Raw genomic sequence first — 25523 nt, 5'->3', positions numbered from 1 at the left:
CAATTAAGATGGTCTAAATCCAATATGCATATATAGGCCCATGTGTGCTCACCATGTGTTATAACAACAACAAAAAGAAATGAGCATTCAATAACATTTCTATGGTCCTTGTTTGAGAGCAACACAAGATATTTTAGAGCAGTATTTCAACCAAGTTGGTTAAGTTAACATGATCCTTGTAAATAGTATTAGATTGATGTACCCCCAGATTTTAAAAAGGTTACGCGCGCCGGGCCTATTTTAAAAAGGTCCAGCGACGCGCGTAAGTCTCGGGGCTTGCAATAAGGGGCGGGGGGGAGGGGCAGGGCATGGGCTTTCCGGTGCGGGGGTGGGGCCAGAGGCTCCAGGCACAGCGGCCATTTGCTTCTGTGCCTGGGATTGTGCGCCGGCAATTGGCCGGCGCACACAACTTACTTCAGCCCCAGGGCTGAAGTAAGTTTGGAAACAAAAAAATAGAAGAAAAAAAGAAGGTAGGGGGGAAAGGGCAGGGGAGGTAGGGGAAAGGAAGGGAAGGTGGGGTGGGGGGGTGGGGGGGGTAGGGAAGTTCCTTCCGAGGCCATGCCGAAATCGCTTGGGAGGGAACTGAAGAAGGCAGCACGACTCAGAGCGGGCTCAGCGCGCGCAAGGTGCATAATTGTACGCCGACCCAGGATTTTTTAATGCGCACACCTGCTATAAAATCGGGCATACATGTGCGCGCGCCAGGTAGCGACGCACATGTACACCAGCCCGCTCCTTTTTAAAATCTACCCCTTAAGGTAATAACAATTCTATTAAAATGTTTTCTCTCCAATTTGTCTCTTGAAGTGTGTCAGAGAACTAAGTTCTCACCCTAGTGATACACAAATCTCTGAAAGGTTTATGAAGGTGTTTGTGATCCAAGAACAACTAGGGCTAGAGAGCCCTCCAGAAAGAAAACTGAAGTTCGCTAGCATCAGAAGAGAAAGAAGAGAACACATTTGGCACAATGATTGGCTTGATTGGTTTTCTATGCTCATTTTGCCTAACTTGAAAGAATAAGAATCAAAAAAAAATATCAGGGTCTACAGCAGACCCTACCTGCCAAATGACTAGGTCAGATGGCGTGGAACCAAGAGTGCCAAAGAATGAAAGGGCTACTCCTCTAATGGGATTCTTCACTACAAGGCTCCAAGCATGGATGGTGAGCTGTGACCGAAGATCACCTAATCTTAGTACTTCCACTGACAGGCATATCCTTCCACCCAGCAGAATAACCTCCAGTGAAAAGAAAAGCTCCTTAGCCAACCAGCAAGTACAGAAAGCCAAGGGCAGCACTAGCCAGTATTTGGCCAAAAAACAGGGAAAACATGGTGTGCCTTTCCCCGAAGGTATACAGTAAGATATTGCAGTTCACGCTACAGCTTCTCCATTGATATCCTTACTGGAAGTCAGAAAAAGCAAAGAATACAAGGAGGCAGACCCCTGGGCTGCAGAAAATAGAAGAAGCTGTTAGGCAGTATAAATCAAGGTTGAGCAACACCCCAACAATACTACCCCCTGCTGAACCCAGCAGGGAGTTGCCATAGAAGCTGACCTGTCAATAGATAGGAACAACAAACTGAGAGCAAACCTCCCAAAGAATAAGTCCAGAACCTCTCTACTGAGAGACAAAACAGAGATGTCACACGAGCCAGCCCCCTGTAGAAACATCAACCTGGAAATCTAGAAGGTTCAAGGTCAGCAGAACAGACCACTCACAAATCTCGCCTAGGTGTCAAAGTCTATTGCCATGATAACTCATATTTCTACCAAATAACCTCATCATCCATGAAGTGGAATAACATCTTTATGGTCATGGACTCCCTTGTCTGTCTACAAATGCTGCCATAGATAGGATTATACCTGAAAGAAGTAATGACAACTCTCAAGTGACTGCAACAAGGGTGCGGGACTTCTGTTGGGAGATCCCCCATCTCTTAACACATGCAGTCATGGATATGGCCAAGTCGTTGGAAGGTACACTTGCCCTATGGGATGCAGATAGGCTAAAACCTTTCTCCCAGAGATAGAGCCCATAAGCAAAACAGACTGGTAAGATCAGTCACAAAGCAAAAATATGCACTTTATGCCCAGCAGATATCAGAAGAGGTACTCCTATGTGGAGAGAAATCCCTATTTGTAGCTGGGGAGAAGCCAAGAGAGGGAACTCCAATCAATATGAATCCAAATATGGACTAGCTCCCCCATGAAGCAGCCCTGTTATATAGTAGTACAACGGTGGAATGAGTGTGCCTGTCCAGACTCCTGGATCAAGCATGGAAGAAAGAGCAGCCGCCAGTGGGAAACAAAAACCCACTTGGAAATTGGGAAGTAAGAACAACCACTGCTCAGAGTGGAAAACAAGGCACCCTAGAGGAATCCCTTAAGGGTCGTCTCCGGAAAATCAACATCCATAGCTCCCCTCCCTGAGGAGGATGGGAAAGCGCAATATTAATCGGGTTGTCCCAATCCCAAATATCTCCCTTCTCTCTGAACGAGACTGGAATATAGTAACCAACCTATGAGGTGCATGTGGCAACAAAATCAGTTGCTGGTGACCACCTAATTAAACAGGAAAGGACACCATGGCAACTAAGTGTAGGGACACCACCAAAAACAATCCAATAGGCCCCCACTGCCGCCCCCAACCCCCCCAGGTCCTCCTTCGGGGACCTACAAGCAGGTGTACTGATTCATGAGAATCCCTTTTGAATGAGATTCAAGCATAAGCCAGTATGAGAGGTGTCTAAAAGGCCTACTCCTCCCCCATGGGGGGAAGAATCCCAATACTATTACGCTGGTATCCACCCCAAATGTGGAGTGGCCAGAAGAGCAGTCTCAAACAAGAAATTACAATGCGCTAGCGAATACAATGCATACAATTATGTCAAGAGGAACACATAATAGAGGGCAACTAGAACAGTAGTGCCCCTGTGCCTAAACCCCACTCTGAAAGTGCAGTGGCACCTCATCATTCCAATGGACATGCTTATGCGCTTAACATCATATCGCCCGTGGGCTTAGCCTCATGCCACAGCCCGGACCAAACCACCTGCTAGAGCTGCCAGCTGTGTACTGTGAAAAAACAATCAAAAGGTGTGTGAAGGCACCCTTTCCATCGGTGCCACATACCATGGTACCAGACATGAAGATGCCAACAGGTAAGACCTCAAAAGGATACATGGCAATGATTGCCACAATCCCAACCATGGTGCCCCTGCACACCCTGGCACAGACAATAACCTTAGCTTCCAGCAGCAGCAGCCATGGCGCTTGGAGACACAGACTCCCCCCACTAGTTTCAACCACGGTTGTCACGCTCCACTGTTAATGGTGCCTTACGAAGTCAGCGTGCACAGTGCTACAATGATGTCCATAGAGCCCATGGTGCCCCGACCATGTCGGTGCCCAGGGCACCTGATGACACCCCAGAGGCTGACAGCAGCCCTGATAATGATAGCATCAATAGTAGCACATCCCCTATATCAACAGAGTCCTTTGTGCACTATGGTATCAGAGAAGCCCATGGTGCCATAGGACTCCATGCTGGCAGTGGTGCCCTGTGGCATACAATTACACCTGCCTGTGTCCACAGCATAGATGGTGCCCATGGCACCAACAGCATACTCAATACTGGTCTGAGACTGACCGCACCTATGGCACCTGATGACCTAAGGCATCAACGTGCTCGATAGTACCTAAGGCACTCAACAGCACCCATGGTGCTCGATGGTACTCAAGTTACTCGACAGCATCAATGGTGCCCCCAGCACTGAAAGGCGCTGTTGGTCCAACAGCACCAATCGATTTCCCCACAGCATTGATGGCACCTGCAGTGTTCGAAGGAATTGTTGTCACCCTGTGGCATCGATGGAGCTCACCAGTGCTCAAAGGTGATGTCGCTCGCTCGATAATACCAACAGTAGCCACAGTATACGAAGGTGTCTATGGTGTATGGCAGCATTGTTGGCGCCCATGGCACTTGACAGTGCCCCAGGGTGTCCAACAATGACTGCATCTATAGCACTCAATATCACCTATATTGATGGCGCTCCATGGCATCCATGGTGCACAGCAGCACAAGCTGTGTACAGCAGCACTAACTGTGTCCATGGTGGCCAATTGAGCAGTCTCAATGCCGCTTGCCAGTGCCCATGGCCATCAACAGCATCAAAGGTTCCACCTGCACAGGACAGTGTTCGATGGCACTTTCACAGGATGCCACCCATGGTGCATCCACGATGTTCATTCCTAATGTTCGAGTGCCCCTGGCACTCAACAGCATCCATGGCATCCATGACCGTCAAAGGAGTCCATGATGCCCCATGTCACCAATGACATCTGTGGCGCTTGAGGGCCTCCATGACGCCCAATAGCGGTAATGGCACTCGGCGTGTTGAGAGCAGCCATGGCATTGAATGCATCGATGGCAACCATGGCACTCAATGGTGCTCGCTGACGCCTACCATGCACAATGGCCCTTGACATCAGCCAAGGAATTTGACAGCAACCACGGCACTCAATGGCACTTGATGTTGTTAAGGGTATCCATGGTGCCGGTATCATCCATGGCATCCGACGCACCCATGATATCCACACTTCAGACAACTGGTGATCTGGCATGGATGTGCACAGGCAACCAATCTCAGGCATAGCACAGATGGTGTAGCAGCAATGCTGATTATCCAGGCTCATGCTCACCCTCTTTCTCATGGAGACTGCACTGCCACCTGAAAGAAGGAATAAAGGCTACGTCTTCCAGGGCACCAGAGGCCAGTGGAGACTAGCTCCTAGGAGTGTGTCCTCCCCACAGGATTCCTTCACTTCCTAGTCCTCCATCTATGCCTAGTGGTCAGATAAAATGAGATGGAACTCCTTCCTCGGTAGGAACTCTGGCAAGTCCCCAGGCCGAGAGACCTACAAGAACCACACTCGGACTCCATGCTGCCAGTCCCACCAGCCCCTGACAAAGGTACTAAACAGAGAGATCAAAGAGAGGATAAAGAAAATAAGCTGTAGATGCAGCATTATTTATTAGGAAAAGAAAGCAGACTGTCAGGCTGCACAGTGCACAAGGCCCGCCATGCGGCTGACAGAGGGATTGAATAGGAGATAAAAGGAAGAACACAAATAAATACCACAAGGTAAAGGTATAAAAAGGGAAAAACAGAAGGCTCTGTTAGAAAAAACAGCTGCAGCTCCAGAAAAAAAAAATCCTAGCAATAGCTGTGAGGGAGAGAGCAAAGCTGAATACAGTGATCACATGGCTCAGTGGAAAAGACAGACTGAAAGGCTCTGCCTAAGGGGCAGGGAGATGAGTACAGCTGAACATGCTCAGTAGAGCATACTGAAAGCTCTAGAATCTTTGAGATCAAAGTGCTGTGACAGGCTCCATTGGATGATGTCACCCATGTGTGAGGATTGCCATCCTGCTTGTCCTTAGAGAATGGAGTATAAAGGAAGGAGTTACACTGAATCTAGTATTTAGGAACAGAGACAGTGTCTAATGACTGGGTAAAGGCTCACTTGAGTACCAGTGATTAGACAATCTGCTTTGATATAATGGCAAAGATAGAGAGAAGCCCTAAATTTGAAAAATACTGACTTTGGTAAAAGGGACAAGTATCTTAAGAAGGTTCTGGTAGGGTAAAGGGAGGTAGGTGAAATGTATGAAGAGTGGGCTAAACTAAAAGTAGACAGTGATGAAATGGGGATATTTTTGCCTGTTTAGACTTCTTACTGTATAGGGCAACCTTTTTTATTTATCCAGCAAGGTCAGCTTTCCCTTGTAATCCTGGACTGACAGACAGGTGCAGCCTAATTCCTGCAGTGTTCTGCAGTTTCCTGCAGCTAGGCTTTAACAGTTTGTTTTTGGTTTTTTTTTTGTTTATGCTAAAGTGAGGCTTGGAACACATTTCCCTAGTTTCTACAAGGTGTGATGTTGCTCTGAAAGGGTTGAATAAAGATAGGTCTGCTTTTATATTTTTATAATTTTAAAGTGCAAATAAAAACTTTAAATTAAGTTGCACAATGTTTTCCTTGAGTAAGAATGCTCTTCTTTCACCAGATAAGTGACTAGTTTATATATGGACACAATTTTTTTTTTTTTAGATCACTTTTGTTTTCTTATGGACTAAAGAAAAAGCTCTCTATGAACTCACGGAAAAAGTGGTACAACTTGGACTTTAAAATTATAAAAATTTAAAAGCAGAACTATTCTTTATTCAACCTTTTCAGAGTAACCTTGGGGTTGATTCAGGGGTGGTCCTACAAACACATTACACGATCTGTGTTTCTAACGTCTATTTCAACATTTAGTTTGACCAAGATTGCTCTCATTTGTTCTGGTATATCAATCTCGGAATTCGTGTTTACAAGACCTGTGGCCTTTTTTCTTTGCTGAGAATACAGACATTGCTAATTTGTCTATTTAGTATTTACTGTATAAATCTGTTATTTTACCTCTTACCGATTGCAAGTTAAACTCTTGTTTCATTGTTCCTGCTTTTTGTTAATAAACTATTTAGTTTGATGCCTGTCTGTCCTGGATGATTAATAATCTTAGCGTTTTCTGTATTTGGTCTATGGGTGCATTTCTAAGAACCATGTAACCCCCTGGGTTGGGTGGGGTCTCCGAGTTCCTAGAAACCACCAAGAGGCAGGTACTTGCCCAGCATTAAGTAGAAACACATTTGGCATATGGAAAGCTGCCAGTGTAGGAGACTAAGAAGTGTTTGGGAGGATCCTCCAAGTGTCCACAGGGTTATCCCTGAGTGTTAAGAGTAGCCCTGGGGTGTTATGTGACACAACTATAGTAAGAATGGATCTTTTTGTCAGGAAAGTAAATAAAAGCATAGAAATGTAAACTAGCATGGATTACCAAACAGGTGGTTGAAAAAGTAAAGACAAAAAATTAGCATTCAGAAAGTAGAAAGGACCTAAAAAAAAAAAAACCATAAGGAAGAATATTTGGTAAAATTGAAAGAAGCAAGAAAAGAAGTCAGGATGGCAAAAGTACCTATGGAAGAAAATACCTACAGACCGATACAGTACTGCTATTGGACGCGCATTTTCCCTTACCCCTTATTCAGTAAGGGGAGGAAAACACGCGTCCAACCCGCGGCACCTAATAGCACCCACAACAAGGAAATGCATGCTGATGGCCCAATTAGGTATGCGGGCGGGATACAGAAAGTAAAATGTGCAGCCAAGCCGCACATTTTACTTTCAGAAATTAGCGCCGACCCAAAGGTCGGCGCTAATTTCTTCTGGCACCAGGAAAGTGCATAGAAAAGCAGTAAAAACTGCTTTTCTGTGCACCCTCCGACTTAATATCATAGCGATATTAAGTCGGAGGTTCCGAAGAGTAAAAAAAGTAAAAAAAAATTTTGAATTCGGCCCGCGGCTGTCGGGCCAAAAACCGGACGCTCTATTTTGCCGGCGTCCGGTTTCCGAGCCCGTGGCTGTCAGCGGGCTTGAGAACTGACGTCGGCAAAATTGAGCGTCGGCTGTCAAACCCGCTGACAGCCGCCGCTCCTGTCAAAAAGGAGGCGCTAGGGACACGCTAGTGTCCCTAGCGCCTCCTTTTATCCGGATCTACCGCTGGACCTAATTTAAATACTGAATTGCGGGCACCGGTGAGTGGCTGCTCTCCCGCAGACTTTACTGTATCGGCCCGCTTATGAGGGAAAATGAGGTAACAATTTTCAAATTATCAGTGAACAAATGAAGATCAAAGTGGAGTTGTAAGATTGAGAGAAGAGGAGAAAAAATAATGGAGGCTTTACAGAAAGATAACATTATCTATAAGCTAGTAGCTTGCAGGATGCAAGGAAGCATGGATTTCCCAGAGGTTGATCATATAAAAAAAAAAAGTTGTTTATTGTGAGACAAGAGAATTAGATCAAAGACATGCAATGGATGTGATTTACTTGGATATCAGCAAATCCATTGACACTATCTTCTATAGGATTCTCATAAATAAATTGAGCAGGTCTCAGGGTGGTGGATTGGATTAGAAACTGGCTGAATGAGACAGCAGGGGGAGTGGTAAACAGAATTAACTCTGAAGAGAAAAAAAGGGATTAGTAGCGTGCCTCAGGGATCAATCCTAGGGCTGTTTCCATTTGATATCTTTGTGAGGGACAATTACAGAGGGGTTAGAAGGAAAAGTTTGCCTATTTGCAGATAATAAGCATCTGTAACATAGTGTATACCCCTGACAGAATGGACAGTATTAGAGTTGATCTAAAAAAGCTTGAGAAGTCAAATGCCTGGCAGTTAAGATTCAGTGGCAAAGAATAAAGTTATGCATTTGGGGTTCAGAAATTTGAAGGAGCCGTACACAATGAGAAGTAAAGAGCTGATGTTCATTGAACAGGGTAGTAGTGTCTGATAAGCTCAATGTAGCAAAACATTTAGATAAGGGATGGTCAGTGACAGGAGAATATTTGGGTGCAGAGGGAGAGGTATAATTAGCAGAAAAAAGGAGGTGATAATGCATCTGTACAGTAACTGGTGAGGCTTCACCTGGAATACTGTGTTCAGGTCTGGAGGTTGTACCTCAAAAAGGACAGAGAAAGGCAATCAAAATGATGTGGGAACTACACCATAAGCTTTATGAGATGAGATTGAAGGACCTAAATATGTATATCCTAGAAGAGAGGAAGGATATGATAGAGACATTTAAACATCTGAAAAGTATTAATTGTGCACAAGAGGTAAATCATTTTCAACAGAAGGGAAGAACTAGGGATCATGATTTGAAGCTCCAAAGGCGAAGACAAAAACTGTCAGGAAATATTTTTCACAGAAAGGGTAGTAGATGCCTGGAATGCCCTTCCGGAGGAAGTAGTAGAGACAAAAACAGTAGCACAGCTTTGATTTCATCAGGGTTCAAAGAGAGCATGGAGAAGCCAACAGTGTGATGACCATGATTGAGTTGGCCATGCTTTGCATAGGACAGATATAATAGGAGAGATGAGAAATCAGGTGGAAGTCTGAAAGGAGGTATTGGGTTACATTTGGGAATTTTATACACACATCTACCAAAAGATGATGAATCCCAACTAGGCAAACTGGACGACTCATTTTGGTCTTTATCTGTTGTCATTAACTATTTTACTATGTAATGAAAAGAAAATATGATACAGTATCAAACTTCATATTTAGGATAATCTTGAAGTGTACTGGTCCAACATAAAACTGAAAGAAAACAAGGTTTCTACATTGGTCAATTGTATTGTAATTAAGAAACCTTCAGGTCTTATCCATTTGTTTTATAAACATACAAGATATTTTGTACTAATATACAATTTGATATAGATATGCTGCACATGAATCAAAATTTTACATTACATTAACATAGCTTTTTAGCACATTTCAAAAATTTGAAAAGCACTATTCTAATCTGGCTATCAGTCATAGAAGCTAGCCAGCCATGGTACTGAAGAGCTATGAAATGCATTTTAATAAACCCCCTACATTAATTGGTCATTCTTGCTTTCCTATTAAAACATCAGAATGCAAATAAATTCAAATTAATTGAAAAAAGTGTGTGTCATATATAGGGGTAGATTTTAAAAGTCGTGCGCAAACCGGCGTGCACAAACGTATGCTTGATTTTATAACATGCGCGCAGCTTCGCGGGGTCAGCGCGCGCAAGGGGGTGCACACTAGTGCACCTTGCACATTCCGAGCCCTCGGGGAGACCATCTGGCTTTCCCCGTTCCCTCCCCCCCCCCACCTTCCCCTCCTTTCCCCTACCTGCCCTGCCCCCAGCCCGAAAAAAAACCAACCCATACCTTTATTTCACAAGTTATGCCTGCCAGAGGCAGGCGTAACTTACGCGCACTGGCAGTTGGCCGGTGCGCGATCCTCCTGTCCAGGGGCCTTGCAGAGGCCTCTGGTCATGCCCCCGCCCGCCCTGGTACTTACACGCGTCCCGGGGCTTTACGCGCGCCGCCAGGCCTTTTGAAAATAGGCCCAGCGTGTGTAGGGCTTTGAAAATCTGCTCCATTATATATATATGAGGCTTTCCCTCATAATGAAGAAAAGAAAGGTTGCAACTAAGAAAAATATAAAATTAATATGTTCACAAATGCATATCATTGAATTTTATTTTAAAAAATGTCTATATTGCATAACCAAAAACATACAGTAAAAGTGGTATACAATATGAATATACATACATGAAAAACAAAACATAATACCATAGTAATGACAGCAGAAAAGGACCAGATGCTTCATCCAGTCTGCCCAGCAAGTATCTACCGCTCAGAGCAGGATACCACCATGTTTCTCTCAAGGATAGTAACCCACACTGTGCAAATACTCCCAAGCCTTATGATAATGGTAATAATATTTACAATCAATCAAAACCAAGCAACTGTCAAACTCAAATTAATGCTAACACCACAGGTGAGGAGTCTTCTTAATAATTCAGACAATGCTGCTTGACGCTCTTTGCTTTGGGACATGGCCACAGAAGCCATCCTGTGATTTCCCCTTATATCTGCACATCAGTAGCCTAGACTGTAAAAGTCAGGGCCCATGTTGGTTGTTGCTTGTATCCAGTTCCTCTTCCTCCACTCTGCCCCCCCCCCCCCTTTCAAAGCAGGGAGCAATGTTGTGGTTGTGTCAAAAGCATCAAAGCTATTAAGGGTAGTAATCCCCATGCCTTCAGTTAAGGGTAGTAACTGCTGCTCCGTGCAGGTTACCCCCATGCACACTCTTTTTCATTTCCATTCTCTAGCCTTTAGGGATCCATAGTTTTTATACCATGCTCCTTTGAATTCATTGACTGTTTTCTTCTTCACCACCTACTTTTGAAGGACATTCCAAGCATCTACTACCCTCTCCATGAAGAAATATTTCCTGATGTTGGTTCTGAATCATCCCTCCTGGAGTTTCATTTCACAACCCCTAATTCTATTAATTCCTTTCTTATGAAAAAGGTTCGAAGTTTGTGCATCATTAAAATCTTTCAGGTATCTGAGGTCTATATCATATCTCCCCTGCACCTCCTCTATTCCAGGGTATACATATTTAGATCCTTCAGCCTTTCCTCATATCTTCCCAGACAGACCCTAACAATATATACACCATCAATAGACAAATTATTCATAGATCCACCAAACTGAAGTTATGTAAAAAGAGGCATACCCGTCTTCCCAGTATTTTTCATCCATGTCTTGTTGGATGATTCATTGTCAAAGCCATCAAGCCGTAATTCTTGGTATTCATCCCCAACCTGTGTGTTCTGATCGGAAATATCTATCGGAGACTGGTGGATGCCGCCACAGTCTATACTTGATATTACCCAGTTTTCAGGTCCATATAATCCTATTAAAAACAAACACAAAGAAACCTTTTTTATTAGCACCAAAGGCCATTTAGTTCAGATCAAAAACCAGACATGTAAAGCTAAGCAAAATTTTCTATTTTATTAATTTACTAAAGGGGTCCCCAAACTTGTTTCTTTAGGGTGGCAACTCAATCAGATCAATGGTTTTGCCACAATGAATATGCATGAGATCTATCTGCATGTACTGCTTCCGTTGTATGCAAATAGATCTCATGCATATTCATTGCAGAAATCTTAAAAACCTGACTAGGCTGTGGCTCTTGAGGACAGAGTTTGAGGACCACTAAATTACTGCTAGTGAACAGTAAACAAGCAAAAAATAAAGGAAAAAAACCCTAAAAATTATAAAAGGATAATTTCCTTTAAGCAGAACCATAATGTTGTCTTTAATAGTAAAGAACATTGCTTCTATTTTAAATTATTCTCCTGTAAAGATTACTTGAAGTTCTCTACTCAAATGTATTTGTACTACAATCATAAGACATTATCCTTTTAGAAGTCTTCCCAATAAATGCAGTTACTTTGCAAGTGTTTCAACAGGTTTTCTTTTTCTAAAACCTACATAGCACATCCTGGAGTTATCTCACAAAAAAAGTTATAACCAGATAAATCTTTATTTATTTGATTTATATTAGTCTGCCCAAATAGATTTTTTTTAATCTAATTTCCATATACAAGTTATTATTGGCCCAAAATAAATGGTCAGAGATAGCATTTTTGAGTCTACTCATGGAGTTTGCAGGCCCGTGGGTACTTCATACCATTGCCTGCAAGCCAATTTTGAAAGAGGAATTCCCTGTAGTTTCCCTTTGAAAATCTCGTGGTGGTCCAGTATCACAAAAATTCTTTACCACATGTATGAAGGATAAACAAGGCAAATGGAATGCAGAATGAAATCCCTGCACTTCCAGTCTACTTTGGCGCCAAGAAAGAAAGAATGGCGAAGGAGGCAACTATTTGATCTTTAAAGAGTTTTCTAAGAAGAAGTAACGCTCACAGTAGGATGACATCCCGCTGATGAAGATATTCAAAACAGACCTGTGTCAAGGAGTTCTGCCATGTACACTGCTTAGATAAATTTTTACTTGCATAAGAAAAAAAAGAACATTGATATTTTGGCTCATGATTAAGCATAAGGCAAAGAATGTATTTAATACCGGAAGTGCCTATTATGATGGCCACATTAGATGGTTAGAATTTTGATAATGAAGGATTGTTGATGTGTGTGTGCTACTAAATAAGCAACCCAGACCCTACCATGTACAGTAAACTACTGGGTGAAGAGGCTACAAAAAACTGCTTGCCCGAATTTACTATTATTTGAGAGACTATCCAAAGTTATGGGTCACAAATGTTGTACTGACGACCAAGTTGCAGCTTTGCAGATGAGCCACTGAAAAAGTTATGGCTCTAGCTTGATGAGCTTTGATGGAATCTGTAAATTGTAGGCCTGCTAGTATATAGCAGTGCATGAGGCAGTCTGCTAACCAGCTAGACAATGTATGGTAACTGCTATGTCCAGTCTGATAGGATCATAAGAGATGAAAAGTTGCAAAGCCTGACAATATGGCTGATTTCTTTTGTAATAAGCCAGGGCCCATTTACAGTCTATGTTATGAGCAGCTTTCTCATCTTCATATGTGTGTGTGCATCAGAAAGAATGTAGGTAACACAATGGCTTAATTAATATGGAAAGCTAATATTACTTTTGGTTGAAATTTTGGGTGGGTGCAGAGTACCACACTATTGTGAAAGAAAGGAATATAAAGGAGGATAATGAACTAAAGCCTGAAGTTCACTGACTTGTCTGGCTGACATAACTATATAAGGAATATTACCTTCATTTTAGAAACTTGAGTGAAGCAGACTCCAGTAGTTCAAATGGCAGCTTCATCAGGTGTGCTAGAATCATATTTAGGTCCCAATGAACAGGTGGCTTGGCAACTGGAGGTTTTGTATTCCATAAGCCTTTCATGAATTTGGATACTAAGGGATGAGAGGAAATTGGCTTATACTTAATTTAAGCATGTTAAGCTGCTATGGCACTATTATGTGTACTCTTACTGATGAGGTGCTAAGGCCTGAAGCAGAAACGGAGCGCAAATAGCTCAGTAACTATTAAGGATTGCATTCAAAGGGATCCACAGTATTGTGTTGACACCATGTGGAGAACCTTTTCCAGTTAAAAGTGTAGGCTCTGCTAGTTGATGGGTTTCTGGCAGACACTATTATATCCTCAATCTCCTTTGATGATGAGATCAGAGGACTGTTGGACAGCTTATTAGATTTATTTATTTATTTATTTTATTTATTTATTTAAAATTTTTATATACCGACATTCATCCAGGATATCATATCAGTTCACATTGTAACATAAACAGGCGCCAGCATGGCGCTTTACATTGAACAATTAAAACATGTAAACAGGGTATTAACAGAGGGTGGGAGATATCATGGGAAAGTTTGCGTTAAATAATAAACAACGTTTGCAATTATATACATATGTAGAATGGAAAAAAAAAACTATGATGTGAGAGTTTTAGGCAGGCTAGTAAGAGAAAAGGGGAAGAGGAGAGAGGAGAGCGGAGAAGGAGGGAGGAGAGGGGGGAAAGAGGTAGGAGAGGGGAGAGAGGGAGAGGAGAGAGGGGCAGTGAAGGGGGAGAGTGGAGGGGAGAGTGGAAGGTGGAAAAAATGGATAGGAAGAGTGAAAGATTAGGTGTATGCTTTAGCAAAGAGCCATGTCTTAAGCTTTCGCTTGAAAGATTTGAGGCATTCCTCTTGCCTTAATTCAACTGGCATTGTATTCCAGAGGGTCGGCCCGGCTATCGATAGTGCGCGGGCTCTCGTGAAAGTAAGTTTGTAGAGTTTAGGAGAAGGGATAGGCATGGTTGCAAGGTGTGCATGTCTGGTGGGCTTATTAGCCTGATGTAAACGGAAGGAATCATTAAACCAGTTCATTTCAGGGTTGTATAAGGCCTTGTGGATGAGAGAGAGAGCCTTATATTGTATGCGGGAGGCTATTGGAAGCCAATGAAGATCTTTTAGAACAGGGGTAATATGGTCATGTTTACGTAAATTGGTCAATATCCGGGCTGTGGTGTTTTGCAGAATTTGAATAGGATGGTTGGCATTGTTAGGTAGGCCGAGAAGTAGGGAATTGCAATAGTCAGTTTTGGCGAAGATTGTAGTTTGAAGCACTGTACGGAAATCAGGCGGATGGAGTAAGGGTTTGAGTTTTTTAGATACATGAACTAAACTTGTCTGGGCCATGCTGGAGCTATGAAGATCAGATGGGCCCAGTCTTTGAGTACCTTTTGCACCATTCTTGCTAGCAGTGGAATCGGTGGAAAAGCATACAAGAGAACTGTATTCCAGTCGAGCAGAAATGTGTCCTGAGGGGATCTGAGTCCACTAGGAAAAATGGAGCAAAATTCTTCTAGTTTTCTGTTTTGCTCTGACACAAACAAATCAATTGCTGGAAGTCCCCATAAACAGTCTAGGCAAAAAAGACAAAGGGACAACCTTATGCCGTGGAAGGATTTTATTAGTATATTTAGTTAAGAGCCCGACTCCGGCTAAATTTCGCCAATTAAGGCTGCCTCAGGGGCTAAAAATCTAAAATTAAAACAATTTTTAAAAAAACCAAGTAATTAAAATAATTATGTATATATAAAATTTTCATAACTTATAAGAATTTTTTTTTAAACCTTACATGACTTCTGATGGAAAAGAAACTACATAAACATACTCTTATGTAGCTTACTATTTTTGTTTGCCATCTGAAGTAAGAACCGGCAAAAAAACATTTTTTGAAAAAAATTCCAAAAGATGATTCAATCTCATTTTGTTCAAAAACATAAATAAGAAGTTGGCATATTATTAATGTTTTCACTGTTGGCTTAAAATAAAGCTATGCCGATATGATTGACATATTAATGAGGATATGACGTCACGTCTAGTTTCGCGCCATTTTGTAAGGAAAACATATATAAACAGATCCAAAGTAGTCACTAATTTCTAGCACCGCAAAGAGTGATCCTTTTACAATTGAGAAGTTGTATAGAAGGTTAAATGTAAGTATATAAGAATCGTACAAAAGATAATGTTTAGTTATACAGGAATCTGTCAATATTGTCTGTCAATACTGATAATACTGGTAAGAGGAACACCTAGAGGCTGACTATACGTAAAGGAGTATAGTGAACCGTTGTTGATGGTTATGAGGCTATATTTTTTCCTAGTTTTTATAAAATAGAAATTTTCTTAATATTTATAACAGAGGAATGTTCGGCGCTAGTGAAATAATGATATGCATATGGAAGGACTTGGATACAATGTAATCATTAATTATGTAATGAAATTTTTTGTTATATAGCACCTTTATAGTAAATAATTACATTCTTTTGACGTGGGGTTTTTATAATTGCCCCGCATGTATAGATACATCGTTTTTATCTCTTGTTTTATCCTTTGACAACACACTTTTGAGAGGGATGGAATAATATAGAATCTACACTGAGGCTGTCAGTTTGTGAAGCAGAGAGCGTTGCCTGCAGGATTAAGGTAAAATAATTAGTTTGTCTCTGTCCTTAGATAAGAATTCTTGCACTTAAAAATTGGATATCTGTATTACTTACAGTGACCATAAAGATGTAAACCATTCATGACAGATATAAAAACATAAAATTTGTACAATTTGTTGCGATTAAATATCTTCAGTTTTGTTTAACTGTGGATTACTTATACACGTGATGCAGTTCATTGTCAGTTACAATCTTTTTAATTTTGTACAAATGTATTGTATACTGATATTTTGTTACCATGTAAGAGTAAGTTTATGTAGTTTTTCCTGTTAGATGAAAAACTTGTAATGGAGGATGTCTCAATCAGTTTAGTCTGTTGCAACAAAATGTTTCAGTTTTGTTAGACCTTGGGTTATTCAAACATTTGATATGATTTATTGTCATTCACAATTTTTTAACTATGCACATTTTTATTTTAGTCTGAAATTTGGCTTGACATTTGTTGCTACATAAGAGTATGTTTATGTAGTTTCTTTTCCATCAGAAGTCATGTAAGTTTTAAAATAATTTTCTTATAAGATATGAAAATTTTATATATACATAATTATTTTAATTACTTGGGTTTTTTTAAAATTTTATATTTTTAGTCCCTGATGCAGCCTTAATTGGCGAAACTCGGCCGGAGTCGGGCTCTTAACTAAATATACTAATAAAATCCTTCCACGGCATAAGGTTGTCCCTTTGTCTTTTTTGCCTTGGCTACGTGGGACCGCCTTCCGATTTGTTTTATTGGACCCATAAACAGTCTGTCAGCTGTATACTGATACAGAGACCATTTGTGTGGTTGAAAGAAATCTGCTAACATGTTGGAAAATCCATGAAAGATAATTCGCTTGCAGGAGAGCATGATGTCCGTATGCCCATATCTTTATCAACTCTTGGCAGAGAGTTCACAACCCTGTGCCTCCCTGTTTAAGTAGAACATTGCTACTTGGTTGTCAGTTTGAATGAGAATGCTCTTTCCTTGGAGGCGGTGAGTGAAGGTTGTTAGAGCATACCTGAATGCTTTCAGGTCTAAGGGGTTGAACTGAAAATATTTTTCTATGAATGACCAATTTCCTGAGTTCAAAAAGATCCTGCATGGGTCCCCCAACCCTTTGAGGAAGTATCTGTTGTCAATGTGAGGTAGTAGACAGTAGGGTGATCCCTCCTGAAGAATGTAGGGGTCTAAACACCAGCATAAATCCTGTGAAAACTTAACTTTGGTGATCAGGGATCGAGTCAACTGGTCCCACAGAGTGCAGATCCCACTGCACGAGACTTAAGTGAAGGCAGGGTCATGAGACTACATGAATTACTGCTGCCATGTGGCCTAGAATGGCCAGAACATCTCTGGCCATTTACTGATCCATGTTCAACAGTTTGTATACAAGGGATCTGAGAGTGTTTGATTTGACGGGTACACTACTCTTCCTCAGTTTAATTTTCCAATATGACAGGCTTCAAGTCCTGCTAGTCTACAAGGTGCTTATGTCCCCTGGTCACCTACTGGCTTCCACTCTATGATGGGCAGCTTACCTAACATGCACAAGGAGCCAAGGAAGTGGACAGAAAAAGTTCAGACAATAATTCAAATATATAGGCCCAATTTCCAAGATTTGAATCCATTTTCTAGTATTGCATTACTCCAAAGTGACCTGTCTACCAGATTAAATAAAGCTGCCCACTGGCTCCAACAGATATCTGGACAAAACAGACCCCTCTTATACCCAGTTAGATTATTTAAAGATCAATCTTACTAGTGCAGTTAAGGAAGTTTGACAACTAATCCTGACTGAAATCACATTTCTACGTGTAAAATGGGGCTTCAGAGGAACCCTCAGAGTATTTTAGTAGATTAAATGAACTGTTCCTTAATCACACAGAAACTGAGGATCCTCTGATACATGATCATCAGTCTTTAACATTTTTTTTTCCATGCAGGAGTTGCCTCCCTGTCTTAAAGACTGAGTAGCATCAGATTTCTGATAACAAAATGGAATCCTGCACATCCTCTAGACTGCAAAATTTGAATAGGAAGCCGATTGGACATGAGAGGTACCAGAGAGCAAATATGGATCTGGGATCTCTAAGCGTAACCCTTGTTTCAATAATTTTGTTGGTGTAAGGGCTCATGTAATTGGTGGGAGTAGGAGTAACATTCTCCTCAGCCCCTGTCAATATTCTGAGCAGGCCAGAATACAGTTGCATTGGTAGATCTGCTACATGATGAGTCTTTGATGGACCAATCTGCCTTGATAAGGGTGTTAACAGATTCATTTCATTGGATTTATGCACGGATGGCACTGGGCCTTCTGCATTAACGGGTCCAATGTACTCCACACTGTTTTTTGCTTACCGGCTGCTCCAGCAGTTCTGCGATATACACAACACTTTCTCAACCCTGTGGATCTGATCTGTTCTGCCAACGGGGGAGATACTTTTGAGGAGCTGTGGCTCAACTCAACTCAATTCCTGGAAAGGCAAATAGAGTGTGGCTTCTGAGAGAATTACACGATTTCTCCATTTTCCAGGTCCTCATTTTTTGGGTATGTGGGGACATCCATTCACATTTAGAACAGTTGGCCTGGTCATGTTCTAGCTCCAGTCAATGATGGAAAAGATTGTGTGCATCGGTGATAGACATTCTTCTACCATTCTTCTTACTGTGGATTTCATTTTACAGGAAATTGTGAGGAAAAAATATTACTAAAATTTCCTTTTTTATTTTTAAAGTAGTGGTAGTACTGAAAAGTGATCTTTTAGAGCTGCTGAGTCAGCGAGGCAACATTAAACAAAATTTTTCAAGATAATTACAGAAAAAACATAAAGAGATAGAAGTACACATCTATGCTAGTGCTCAGATGGAAAAATAACTTGCGGGGGGGGGGGGGGGGGGGATTCATAAGGTAACTCCCGAGTGGAAATTCCCATACATGTTCAGTAGAGAGACAATTTTCACAATTATTTTTCCTGAGGTAGATATTCAAAAGCCATTTAAACAGATAAGTCAATAGTTATCCATCTAAATGGCACATATGGAATATTCAGCCATTAATCCGGCCAAATTTTAGCCTGATAACTACTTATCTGGCTATAATTTATCCAGATAATAAAGGGGTGTTCCAAAGAGGGGCTAAGATATCTGGCTAATCTAGATTAATATTGGATATATCTGGCTAGGTTAGCTTTCTACTTAACTGGATAATTGGCACTGTTAGTGTCACCCAAAAAATAACAAATGGCCAACAGCCCCAAAACAGCTCCCACCACAACCTTTCCCAGTTTCATTTAAAAATAATTCCTTCTTTGGGTATGTGATTTGAAAGCTACTATATTTGAGTTACTTTATGCTAAACACACACAGAGAAAAATGCAACATGCAGCAAAAGTCTTTTTCATCTACAAAGTAGAAAAAAATGTTGACTGTTCATAGACAAAAAAAAATCTTGTTCTAGAAATTAAATTACATATACGTTATTTGCAAGAGTAGAAAGAACTGAGTCTTGCTGTACTGAAATTCTTTCCTGCAGAAGAAACAATTTAAACATGGAAATCCTACAAATAAGGTTTCTATATGTCAATGGTGTCTTTCAATCAGGTGACATATGCAGACATGCTTTAAGGAAACTGTTGTTGACGTGCCTGTTAAAAAGCATCTCCTTAATAGCTACTCAAATAGCAGCAATAGCAGTACTTTCAAAAGGCAGTCACACAAAAATACATTTCCTGTCTGTTAAACATTGACTTTAAAATAATGATGGAAATGTTCAAAAGAAAATGGCATTACAAAAATGTGAAAACAAGGTTTTAAACAGCTAGCAAATAAGGTAACTGACAATGCTTCATCCATGTGATATATACTCAGTTCAAATGTAGAATACATGGTATTTTGCATGGAGGAACTTTGTGAAGTTGCTAGGAAAATATGCAGGTCAGTTTCTAACCTAGCTACAAATTCCCATGGGCTGAATTGTTGCTTAAATGAGAAGGTCCTCTGTGGTTTTGGCAGGGGATTTAGTAAAATATATCTAAACAGATGTACCACTACAGAACCAGAAGTATAGCTATAATAGATTATACATTTTATATTACCTGAATTAGTTTGGGATAATACTTTTTTTTAATACTTTTAGCCCCTAAATGATGGTTATGAACTTTTTTCCTTGTTTTCAACTATCTTAATTTCATTCATAAGGAACAAGGAAATAATCTATGCAGCATAAGTTCACATATTCATTACTTTCAACATTCTATAAGAATATGTACTACAACTTTACAGTTTCCGTTCTGAATCCTGATACAGGCCACATCCAACAGACTTCATTAATGGCTCTTCTCCCAAGTAAGTATCCATTAATAAAAGATAGTCAACTCAAGCTTGCATCTTAAAATACTTCCCCCCCACCCCTTTCTTATGCATAACTTGTATAACATAGTTATACAATAGAAGACAGCAAGAAAAGACCAATAACCCCATCCAGTCTGGTAAGTTATTTCTGTCTATTCTGACCCAGCTACCAGTTATAGAGTATGACCACTGGTAGATACCACTCCTTATCCATGGTAGTTTTGTTGTCCTCCTAAGATCACCTTGTTTAGTTAACACCCAATACACTTTCCTTCCCATGTCACAGCATAAAACTGTTTTTCCCAAACATCTAACCTCATAGGTCCCTTTTGTACCCCGGCAGATAGGTCCAGTTACATGAGAACCTGCATTTCTACTAGGACTTTCCAGGTATTAGTTACATTCTAGATCTCCTATGTAGCTTGCCAAACAGACCCAATTATGTGAGTGCTTGCATTTTTGCTATGATTAGATATTACTGCACTTGCACCGTGATAAACTGACCCAGCTGCTATTTTAATTCTATCATTGCATTCTGCTTCTGCATATAACAACTCCCAATGTATTCTCGACTCCCTCTTTCATGCCCATGATGTTTCTTCGTACTCTTCTAGGGATATCTAACAGATAACAAGAGAATAAAGTTGTCATCCAAATCTTTCCAATTCAATTAGCTTAACTCTCTTGGATGCTGAAAGATGATTCCTCTTATTCCTAGAATTACTTTTTCACTGAAAAATGGTTTACATCTTGTGCACTAATACCTTCAGGCTCTTGAATCTCTCTAACATTTCTCCCCATCTCCCATGGTATACATATTTAGGTCTTTAAGTCTCATCTCAGATGTCTTGAACCATTTTAGTGGCCTCTTTCTAGACTGCCTCCAGTCTCTCTATCTTTTTGGAGGCAAGGCATCCAGAATTGGACAATATTCTAGGCGAGATCTCGTGTTTGCACCTCTTTTTTTTTTTTCTTTTGTACCCTAGTATTCCTCTTACTTAGGCCACCGCCAAACAAATCAAAATATTTTCTATACATAAACTTCTAACTGTACAACAAATGAATTATTCCTTTATGGATATCCACAAGACTGACGTTATGTTGCTGTTCATATTGCCTTCAAAACAGAAATTGTGACCGTTTGCTTTTCAATCATTGCCCACTGCAACAACTGCAAGAGATGACAATACAGCTGAACTATGACCTACCAAGGTATATAAAATCGCAAAGCAATAGCAACAATTACACAGACTTTTTCCTCAGCTGAATTAATTTAAATAGCAGTGCATAAGAAATATTTTAAATTGGTGAGTTAAGATACTACTATTAAATATGCATAAAATGTTCTTTGTGAGTCAAGAGAAACTGATTTTTATCTAACATTTTCTTACAATAATCTAGTTTGTGGCAGAATGCTCTTTCCCTCCTATTTCATGAGTCCTATGCCCCAGTCACACGAGCCTATCAACAAGCACATTTTGGATGGCACTCTGCAACAGAACACACAAATCAGCAGGAATAGAGAGCAGCAGACATCTGTCAACATTCTGCCTAATTTAAAAAAGGATTTGTGATTCAAGAGTCACACCAACTATACACACCTTCTAAAGCAAAGGTTTAAACACATCCAAGGTCTCTCTTTTTGGTGCCATGTTTATCAGGGCAACGTACAGCATATTATTTCCCACACTAATCATTTTGTACCTTAATCTTTAATTTCTAACATAAACACAGGACGCTGGCCACTAAAGTGTAATCAAAAACTTTACACAAATGGGATTCATTTGTAACCAGCAGGGAATTTCAACTTAAATCTCTTGGGTTTTTTTCTCTCCCATAAACCGCACGATCAAGTGTAATTTTAATTGAAACTGATCTTCCACTACAGATTTCAAATTAATTCTTCTTCTAAGTGTCTCATGCTTCAGACACCCTTGCTTTGCAAAATCCCCTATATCATTAGTGAAGGAAATAGAACACTTTTTCTATGCTTGCAGGTATTGATTAGCTATTCCCTACATCAAAGCACAATTGCTACTCTGCACTGTATAAATCTCTGCAGAGTTAGACACTTTATAAAGCGCAGAAAATTATGCCATTAATCATTTGCAACTGTGCCTATCCTACTGAATTCTTTGTTTCTAACACTGACTGAATATTTTAAAATAAAATCATGACATTAAACAAAGACTTCATCTGGTTTCAAATCTAGCCAAAAAAGGCCTCTCTTGTGGCATTGTTCATGTAAAACTAAACAAACTTCATTCAGCTGTGATTCATAGCAACAAACATCACTGTTTTAATCAAGTATATTTTCCTCAGATTAAATGTGAATACAAATACAAGAAAAATAATACATTAAACTTGACATTCTTAAACCTTCCACAAAACACACAGTATCCTTTTATTTTTATAGCAAGCTTTCACACCTCTCTCTTCTAGGGACCATTACCAGCAAAGATATTGAGTGAGATATTACAGTCTGTCCTCGAGATTACTCAAGACTGTTAGACTTATTCTTTTTACAATTTCAGAGATCAATGGGCTGGCTTCCTATTAAAACCCATTAATCCCTTGCGAAAGCAGGGTGTCTTAAAGAAACAGAAATAAGGAAATAGACTGTATAAACTAGTGGTTCCCAAACCTGTCCTGGGGGCCCCTAGCCAATCGAGTTTTCAGGATATCCACAACCAACATGCATGAGATAAATCAGCATGCAATGGCAGTGCATGCAAATTTCTCATATGCATATTCAGTATAGAAATTTATCTCATGCATATTCATCACACACATCCTGCAAAACCAACTGGCTGAGGATCCCCCAGGACAGGTTTGAGAACCTTTGATATAAATATTTCAAAAAAAGAATAAAAATGTAAAGAGTAATTACTATGAACTGTTCCCCCTCCTCCAGTCTTATGACTTGGATGATAAGTCTCACATACAAAAACCTTATGTCCGTATGCATCATCAGCAAAGCACTGCCTTAGCAAATGTTCAGTCCTTTTTACAGTTCAAGATCAGGCTTTGGCCAGCACAATGGCTCAGCAGCACTGCTATGAGGAAGGATCTGGGTTTAATTCCTGGGTCAGATCTTCTAATCCCCAGATTGCTATGGAGGTACTACTCTCATTCCTTGGAGGAGTTTGTCATTCTGCAACACTGACACCTGGATTTAAGGCCCATGATCACAGGGCTCTGGGAAGGGAGGGACTGGAGTATGGAATATGGCCTCTGGCTAGTCACTGCAATGACAGGAATAAAATAATTTGCCAGGGAATATAAAATATGGAGGAAAAGATTCTGGGATGAACACTCAGTGTCAGATCCAAGTTCTGCTTCCGATTGAACCAGAAGCCCAAAATGAGCAAGAAGCAACTCACAGACTAGATAAGTTATTGGTCAGATTTCCCTAAAGTGGGGCACTGCAGCACGGCCAACTGCATCCTTTTCTCATCACTCCAGCTGCAGTCTGTGGGCAAAAGTGACATAGCTGCACAGTGCTGATGAGCAGGAGCACGTGCTGCTGTCCTAGAAAGGGACCCTAGGATGTGCTACCCTTGGGGCAGAGACTTTTCATTTTAAATCTGTTTCTTCTCATCACACCATTTAGCATGAGGTGTTTTCCCCAATTACTCTTTGTAAGATGAGTGGTCTAATCCAAAACAGCAGGGTCCTGCAGAAATTTGCAGCTCGAGCAGACAAAGTAGCAATTATGGTCTAGAAACCAGGAAAAAGGAAGATCCATAAAGCAAGCAATCAAGTTGGTATTGCTCTGAATAGTGCCATTTATGGGAGAAACCCTGACAAATAGCAAAAAAACCCCTACAAAACGCTAATACCGCCATATATTAAGAGCCATACTTGGAAAGGTAGTCTTTCATAACTGCTAGCCTACTGCGACAGTTTCCACCATCATGAGCTAGTATTGTAGGTTTTTGATCTGAGAAAAGTGATACGGCTGTACTGTTTTCTTACTGTTGCCTACAATAAATATTTCAGAAGTCACCACCTTGAACAAATGATTACATGTATGTTTATTCATGGAGTACATAATTATTGGATACACTTCCCACAAACTTGTCATGTATGTTTGTGTTGACTAGACTGTAAGGTCCGTGGGGCAGCGATTGTCTCTTATGTCTTCAGTGCTGTGTATCTCTAGTACTACTCTGGGGAATGCCCAGGTTCCAAGTATGAGCTAAAAAATTCTCACTCCAGGCATCTAAAAATGAAACTTACATTAACATTAGTTAGATATTATTTTAATAGGGAACACTACCAATATGTTATTTTTTTTCTCCCCCTGCAGTCAGCAACTTTAAACATTTTGAACTGTTATAATACTAATACACACAATACCCAGTTCTTCTTATTTTATTCTATAGTGTGTCTTAGCAGACCTACAGCTGTCCCAAATGTCCCATCATTACTTCTCAGAATAGGGATAAGCTACATTTCCACACCCTGCCAGGCAAAAAATTAATTAAACCAAAGTGAGAGGCCATCAGTACAAAACAAGCTTTTAATGCAAATTTGCACTAAACTGTACCATTTAAGAGGAATAATTTTCAAAAGCATTTATGTGCATAAATGAGCTTTTTGAAAGTTACCCCAAATACTGGGGTACAATGTACTACAAAGAGGAATTCTGGGGACTGAGGCAGGCAGGGAAATCATTCACATGTATACTTTCAATTTTCTCATTTCAAAGTACACATTTTTCATTTACACAATTACTGCTGCGCTCTAGTAGGTTTAAATGTGAGTGCCTATGAAACACAGTACATGCACACACAATCCTGCTAATTTTAAAAGTGGAGTATAAATTTGCTTTGAAAATTAAAGGTTTGTTATAAAATTACCCTCACTATTATGTATTTTGCTGGCTTCAATACTTCTCACTGTTATTATTGCTAGCCCCTTTGCCTTTTTTTTTTTTTTTTGCAGTTTTTAAGATTTTATATTTATCTTTTTATTCTGTATTATTAATTTTATGTCCTTACATAGTTTTACTTGTTTCTCTAGTAGGTTTTAGAATGTCAATTATGTCTTTGTGATGCTTTTATTTAGTTTTAATTTCTTTTATATTATTTGCTCTTCAACATTATGTATGTATTGTTGCAAGCCGCTTAGGATATTGGATATAGTGGGAAATAAATATATTAAATATGTAAATAAATAGATAAATATATATAATCCTATTTATATGTATTAAAGCCATCCTGCATCTCTTTCCACTAAC

The 25523-nt window shown here is 40.2% G+C and overlaps 1 protein-coding gene across 3 annotated transcripts in view; it reads right to left on the bottom strand.

Moving 5' to 3' along the window:
* PTPRG (protein tyrosine phosphatase receptor type G) overlaps positions 1 to 25523 on the bottom strand; it is a 1221857-nt gene that overhangs the window by 637483 nt on the left and 558851 nt on the right. For all 3 annotated transcript variants that reach the window (XM_029601001.1, XM_029600999.1, XM_029601002.1), the window contains exon 3: positions 11164 to 11343. In XM_029601001.1, the coding sequence (XP_029456861.1) occupies positions 11164 to 11343 (180 nt within the window). The remainder of the gene's footprint in view (positions 1 to 11163; positions 11344 to 25523) is intronic.

Source organism: Rhinatrema bivittatum, chromosome 4 (assembly GCF_901001135.1).
Source record: "Rhinatrema bivittatum chromosome 4, aRhiBiv1.1, whole genome shotgun sequence".
Taxonomy (NCBI): domain Eukaryota; kingdom Metazoa; phylum Chordata; class Amphibia; order Gymnophiona; family Rhinatrematidae; genus Rhinatrema; species Rhinatrema bivittatum.
The sequence above is the reverse complement of the archived record's forward strand: the minus strand, read 5'-3'. Positions and strand labels throughout refer to the sequence as shown.